This window comes from Gymnoscopelus microlampas (assembly GCF_963454915.1).
Source record: "Gymnoscopelus microlampas genome assembly, chromosome: 16".
Classification (NCBI taxonomy): Eukaryota; Metazoa; Chordata; class Actinopteri; order Myctophiformes; family Myctophidae; genus Gymnoscopelus; species Gymnoscopelus microlampas.
Genome location: NC_139953.1, coordinates 46,102,186 through 46,109,644, shown reverse-complemented (window position 1 = coordinate 46,109,644; position 7,459 = coordinate 46,102,186). Strand labels below are relative to the sequence as shown.

At 40.7% G+C, this 7,459-nt stretch overlaps 1 protein-coding gene across 1 annotated transcript in view; it reads right to left on the bottom strand.

The window, feature by feature from the left end:
- Positions 1-2,728: 2,728 nt before the first annotated feature.
- Positions 2,729-7,459, bottom strand: part of smpdl3a (sphingomyelin phosphodiesterase acid like 3A) — a 12,894-nt gene continuing 8,163 nt past the window's right edge. Inside the window, exons 8-9 of the mRNA XM_084083238.1 lie at positions 3,683-4,018; positions 2,729-3,190 (exon numbers count right to left, since the gene is read on the bottom strand). Coding sequence (XP_083939364.1) covers positions 3,167-3,190; positions 3,683-4,018 — 360 coding nt within the window. The 3' untranslated portion in view covers positions 2,729-3,166. The remainder of the gene's footprint in view (positions 3,191-3,682; positions 4,019-7,459) is intronic.

The following is a 7,459-nucleotide window of genomic DNA, read 5'->3' as shown; positions in this document are numbered from 1 at the left end:
CTCTGACCAGCCTAGACCGAAGGATGGTCAACTTATACAAGCTTATGGAAAGCAGTCTTTTTGCAAACACCAACAATCTGAGAAGTTATCAATTGCACACCCCATAAAGCCTTGAATACATGGATATATTTTGTTTTTTGTCGCAATAATTTGATGCCCGGGTGTATTTCCGGTAGGAGACACAAAGATTCTACTTTGTGTCTCCTACCGGATACATTAGCCAGTAGGTAGTGATAACTGCCATTAAGCTACAAGATTGGAAGGGTTATCATACCAAAATATAAACTAGAGACATGTAGGAAGACAAAAATACAAAAACTTTACGGTCACCTTAGGTGGTACCAATTTGTGAAAATATCAGTGTTGGCCCCTGGACTATATAGCCTATTTATATCTACAACACACCTGCTTCTAATCTACCTCTGTAAACTTTGATCCTTTCCTTTCCTGTAAATCAGTAGTGTGTGTGTGATTTACAGACACACACACACATGCGCGCACGCACGCACGTGTGTGTGCCCATGCATGTTTCAGCTTCATTATCTCTCCACCATGCCGGGAGACAGAGATGAGGTTTTTGCCCTGTCCTTCCGTTTATGTGGTTATTAGTTTCTGGGAAAAGGGATGTGATGACAAAATAGAGCACAATTGTCGACGTACATATTAGACAAATACATTTTCCTCCTCTCGTGTGCGTGCGTGAGCCCGTTGACTCCGGTGTCCGTATGTGTGTGTGTGTGTGTGTGTGTGTGTGTGTGTGTGTGTGTGTGTGTGTGTGTGTGTGTGTGTGTGTGTGTGTGTGTGTGTGTGTGTGGAGCCACCGCTACTTGGAGTGCTGAGTGACATGTGTGTTGTATCATGAGGACATATATCCATGAGTTTGTGAATGTAACCTCTAGCTGCACCTAAATTATGTGTGTCCCTGTATGCTTTCCCTGTGTGTGGACATAAATAAATTGTTAAACTGTGTCTTTGTGTGTGTGTGCGTGCGTGCGTGCGATGAAATACAGTCACCCTGATTTGCTCATGTTCAACTCTGTTATCCGGGGACCCCTGGGGGTCTAGTTGGAGAACCACTGACTAGAATACGTAGGGTTCTCTATCAGTCACTAGACATTGCTGAGGTGCCTTTAAGGTATTGTGACGTATAGGCACAAAGATAAGCGATAGCATAGAGGAGGTGGTTATCGCCTTGTGAACAGAGTAATGTTCTGATATTGAACACGGGTGCACACGTGCGTTCTTCCATACACAACGAGCTCTGTGCTTAATGTTATTGTTATATATGATATATGTATAAGTGTTTGAATGGACATGCTACAGCATGTGTAAATATGTAGATATCTTGTTGTCTCTTTTTGATTCCTTCATTTTTTCCCCCTCCTTCCCTTACCTAACCATTCCTGGGCATGTACACAAACATTTCCTATTACTTTGTGCCTATTTAACCCAGACAAAAAAAATATACAAACTAGAAAAGGTGCTCCTCGGAGCACAGGTCTCCGCCAGGTCAGGTACGTTATTCTGGCCTCCTGGTGGCGCTATAATAGGCCAATGTGAAAATGGTGCCATTTATTCTTAGGTCGTTCACGGCAATCAGACACTGCATTCATGATTTGAGGCATTTTGTTCCAAAAATGTGTTTTGCTAAATTAGACCTGCTGGTGGTGCTATAACAGGCCAATGTGAAAAGGGTGGCATTTCTTCCTCGGCCTAGTGGGAATGTGCCGCGCTACGAGCTTGTAGATCTGCTATTTTTGAAAATTCGTGAAAATGTGTGCAAATCATTGAATATATATATTTTTAAAGCGAACGTTTTTAACTCAAATCTTTGCTTCTGGGGGGTCCCTGGAACAAAATATTTTGATGGGGGTCCGCGGCCAAATACTTGGGGGTCCTTGACATGAAAAAGATTGAGCACCACTGATATAGAAACATACATTTTTCAGAAAACTGTTGGGATTTAGGAGACATGTAGAATCGGCTTCAGGTCTCAATGGGTTAAACTGATTTTATGCTATGCCAAGTCATTTTGCTGTGGGCCCCCTGGAACCCCTTTTGAGAACCATTATATTAGAACACCAGACTAGAGGGATTTGTTCTGGTATATAATTGCTGTCAGACAGAGACCTTGTATCTCCATATTTCAATGTTTTAAGTTTTTTTTTCCCCCAAATGAATGTCCTGCCTGCTTCATCATGTCACACAAAAGCACGAGAGCTAGCCGATGTGCAAGCTCACAAAGCTTCGCGATGCAACGCATTGTGAGCTTGTAGATCAGCTATTTTGGTTTTATTTGAGATTGTTCTATTTTAGAAAGTGATTGAGTGTGTGTGTGTGTGTGTGTGTGTGTGTGTGTGTGTGTGTGTGTGTCGTATAAACACACTTACCCTATAGTGAATGTGTTGGTCCTTCTCCTCTTCTCCTCGGCTCTGTGTGTTCCCCCGAATGGAATGTGAATATAGTGTATTTACTCTTATTTCCTTCTACACCACACCTACTTCTCCTAATCTACCTCACACACACCTGTGTGAACTTTGCTCCTCAGCTTTCCAGTAAGTGAGCCACGCGCGCGCGTGTGTGTGTGCGTGCGTGTGCGTGCGTGCGTGCGTAGGTATTGTTAACGTATGTTAAGCCCTGCCTCTATTGCCTCTGCCCAGATGGGTGGTGTGAAAGATTCCATGGCATAGGGTGGGTGATGGGTGCTCTGAAAGAAACATATCTTAGATACAGTTGGATACGGTTTAATCATAATCCAAATAACACAGGACCTCAATTCAACTTCATGATTACATTTTAATTGTACAAAAATAAAAAGTGCAGTAAAAGACAACACATTGTTCATTTTACTGTTAGTCAAGTGTCAAGTGTCAAGTTAGACCGATGCTAGGTTCATACCTGGTAGCTTAGTTTGTGTGAGGCACTACAGGGCAAAGCAGTGGCGGCCATTTTCTGGTTTCCTCGTTCCAGAGGCCATTCATTTTTCCCAGATTTCCAAAAATTCTATCAATTCATTTAAGCCTAGAATGAAGCCATCCAGGAGGCGTCTGGAACAATGGAACCAGAAAATGTCCGCCACGGCTATGCCCTATTGTTCTTTCTACACTCTACTTATTGTTCATTGACTAGATTCATACTTATTCTGCTTAATCCGATTCTTCACAGCTTATTGAGAGCGTCCGCTAAATGTCTAAACCAGGGGTCTTCAACCTTTTCAGGCCAAGGACCGCTTGGCTGAGAGCGAGATTAAGTAGGGACCCCCATTATATAGTGTATAAAATATTTATTTTTTCATAGATTTCATAGGCAGCTTTCATAGACGTGTTTCACAGCACTATCATGTTGGATTCATGTTAATGTGCATTTCCAGACATTTAACCGTGCACTTACACAATACTTACTATACCTGACCTTTCACTTTGTACTTAGTCTGCTCTTTTTTCCCCCTACATCAAACCACTTTGCCAAAAATAGCAGATCTACAAGCGCACAACGCCTCGCAGCGCGAAGCGTTGTGTGCTTGTAGATCTGCTATTTTTGGCTAAAGTTCTCCTCAGAATAGGGATGCTTGGTTGAAGTGGTTAATGTAAAAATCACCAAAGATTTGGCGGACCCCCTGTAGTAACTCTAAGGACACCCCCTAAGGGTCCCGGACCCCCTGTTGAAGACCCCTGGTCTAAACTGTAAATCGTAATTCGTAATCGTAACTCTTTTCTAGTCCCTTTGTGACACATTTGCCATACGACTCCTGGTCCAGATAGAGCACGGCACACACCTGGGTGAGCCTGCAGTCTCCCTCACACAGCACACTGCTGTCATAGCTCACCATGAAGTGAGTGAAGTACGTGTCAAAGAAGCGTTTGGTCTGTGGCCGCCTGAAGCTCAGCGCCAGCTGCAGTAGACTCTCTGGTCTGAGGTCTGAGAGTCCAAAAGCTTCGGTCATGATGTATTCCAGCTTCCAGTCTGGACTCTCCTTCTCGTTGGCTTCCGTCAGATTGAGGAAGTACTGCCAGATATCCTTCACGGAGGAAGAAAGCAGAGGAAAATATTGTGTTATACCGTGTGTCTCCATATTTATTTTAATGTTTTTCATACATTTTCATCGTATAGGAGTGCTGCGCAAAAGTAGTGGATATAGACGATCTACAAGCTCACAACGCATTGCGATGCGACACGTGAGCTTGTAAGACTGCTATTTTTGCTACTTTTGAAACATTTGGAAACTTAAAGTGATAAAAAAAAATAACTACATTGGATCCATTGAACACAGGTTCTTATTTTTTACCTTTCCTTAAAAGTACAGTAACGTTACAGTGTTGAACATACAAGAGAAAGACAGAGGGGAAGAGAGCATTTTAGTGCCAGTATTACAGTAGTTACTTTTCATATACTATACGAGTGACACTGATGAATCAAGACATGTCGTTTTTTTTCTGTGTTTAACACAAAAATTCACAAGCACAAGTTCCAAATAATAAAATCCCAGATGCTGGCCAGGGGGGAAAAAAATACATTTAATATCAAAATATAGAGAGCACACACTGGATCATGCTGGGAGCATCTCAGATCAAAGTGTAACTTTGGGAGCATGATGCAGTATGCAGACTCTATGTTTAGTTTTTCTGTCTGTTTGGCCCCTGGCTGGATTAACCCCTGTTCACACATCTGTGGGGAAATTACTTTTCTGCATTCACACAGCAGATGGCTTGCTCAGATGAGCAGAAGAGCAGGTGATGGAGAGCTGTTAGTGGTTAAGTGTCTTTGCTCAGACTGAGAAACTTGATGGGTGAGCCAAATAGATGTCAATTTTAAATGTCTTTCACCGCCATTCATTTTGAAACTGTGTAGAAAAACACTGTACAATACTTCACCTAAAATCACTACGCTATATCTTTATTTAACCTATTATTGCACTATTCTAATAGCCATTCAGACACATTTTTATGCACCTGAAAAAAATAGGTTTCTATCCATCTGTGTCGGGTGGAAGCCCTGTATGTCCAAAACGGTACATTATTCAGTCACAAGCTCTTGTTGACAATTTGTATTGGTTCAATATTTATAAAACTCACACATACACTTAACATTTTACTTTATTTTCTCTCTTCCAAAAATGGCTGTTCTACAAGCTCACAAAGTGTCACTTATTGTCGCTTTGGATAAAAGCGTCTGCTAAATGACTGTAATGTAATGTAATGTCACAACACGAAACGTTGTGAGCTTGTAGAATGGGTATGTTTGCTCTTTTGTGTGACTGCAGTAGGATGGAGTAGTGCATTAATGTACACACAAAAAAAAGAAACATAAAAAAGTTCAAATATGGAGATAGGAAGTTTCTGCCTGAGAGCAACAACGTGCTGTAGCCTATTTAACCTTGAATGTTAGCTTGAAGATGCTTTTTTTTTTGTAACTTATTTTTTATTGTTTTCCAGTTAGAACATTCAACAGTCAAATAAACAAGTATAAGATTGACACATAGACAGAGAAATAAATAAAGTAAAAACAAACAAAAAAAAAACATACAAAAAATTGTGTTGAGGTGGGCGTTATAATACAAAGATTAACCTATTTATGGATTACAGTATATATATATATATATATATATATATTTTTAACAACAATCAGTCAATGAATTACATTTCTCATCAAACAGTAAGAAGTCCATTTCTTCCATTTTTTCGCATATTGTTCCGCTCTCAGCCTAAGAGAGAAGGTCAGACTCTCCATAGAGTCTATCTCATTGACAACTGTAATCCAGTCTTCCTTGGTCGGTGGTGCGGCCTGTAGCCATTTCCGGGTGATGGCTTTCTTACAGGCAACCAAAATGATGTTATACAGATATAAGTCCTGGCTCATGAGTTCAGCAGGGATTTTCCCCAGATAAGCTGTAACAAAAGAACAATCCATTTCTATTCCAAAAATGTCTCTAATTTCTTTGATGACCTCTTGCCAAAAGGGTTGAATTAAAGGACAGTCCCAAAAAATGTGGAAATGATCTGCCATCACTTTACCACAATGCCTCCAACATTGACCCTGTCCTTGACAACCCCGAAAATGGCTTTTCAATTTTGGGGTGATAAAGTAACGTATAGTATTCTTCCAGGCGAATTCCCGCCAAGCCCTTGAGTTAGTTGTCCTTGTTTGACCTTCCCAAATATCATTCCAATCCTCCTCAGATATCTCCAGTCCCGATTCTTTCTCCCATTTCTGTCTGACTTTAGTAGTCGAGTGGATTTTAGAGGTTTGTAATCTGTTATAGGTTTGTGATATGAGGTGTTTACTATCCTTATTTTTGTACGCATTCATAAATAAATGAACCAGATTGGGTTCTGTACCCTCTACCAGTTTAATTTCCTTATTGACATAATCCCTGACCTGGAGATATCTGTAAAAGTCATTTTTCCCAAGGTTATAGGTGTCTGACATTTGACTGAAGGATGCAAAAATGCCTTTGCTGAATAATGTACAATAGGCTGTTATGCCATTTTCCGCCCATTGTCTATATCGCTTATCCATATTGGATGGTTTAAACTCTGAGTCAAATGTCACCCATTTCAATATTTGTATATGATTATCAAGACGCAGTTTTTTGCAGATCCTGAACCATGTCCCCAGTGCCACCTTAATCCACCTATTTACTTTGTTCTGGTGAAGGGCCCATTGACGTTTGTCACCTAGTATAGACTGAGCAGGTATATCAAATTGACTTAGTTCCAGTTTCTTCCATTTCGCCGAATATTCTGGGTTGCACCAGCACATCAGTGGTCTTAATTGGGCCGCAGTAAAATAATCCTCCATACATGGAAGAGAGAATCCACCTTTATCTTTGGGTAATTGTAGGGTTTTATATTTGACCCGGGGTCTCTTACTGTTCCAAATAAATCTTGAGATCATCTTATTCCATTCATTGAAGTCTTTAGAGGGGATTGGGACAGGTAGTGATTGGAACAGATACAAGTAGCGGGGTAGAACGTTCATTTTGATGATTTCAATTCTATTCGACATATCTAGTGGCAACAGGGACCATCTGTCAAGATCTGCTTTGATTGACCTAACACCAGGACCATAGTTCTTGTCATATATTTTAGATATATCTTTTGGAATCCAAACCCCCAAATATTTGACAGCTAGTGCGTCCCATTTGAAGTCAAATCTGGATAGCTTGAAGATGCTTTTAACGATGCAGTGAGCTTTAGCTAACGTAGACAAACACATTTACGAATTATTTCTTGAATACAAACTGTAATAACAGTGCTTACAGTCCTTTAATGCCCCCGTGTAGTTACAGAACAAAAAGTAAAAACATTACAAAGGTCTCTGTTTGTTCGTATAGGAGGGCAGTCTAGCAAGTCTCAACCAATTAAACCCTATATACTTTGTTGACCGGGGACCCCAAGTGTTTATACAGTAAATGGCCCGTCCCGTTTCCCTCTACATCAAATCTCCTCGCTGAAAATGG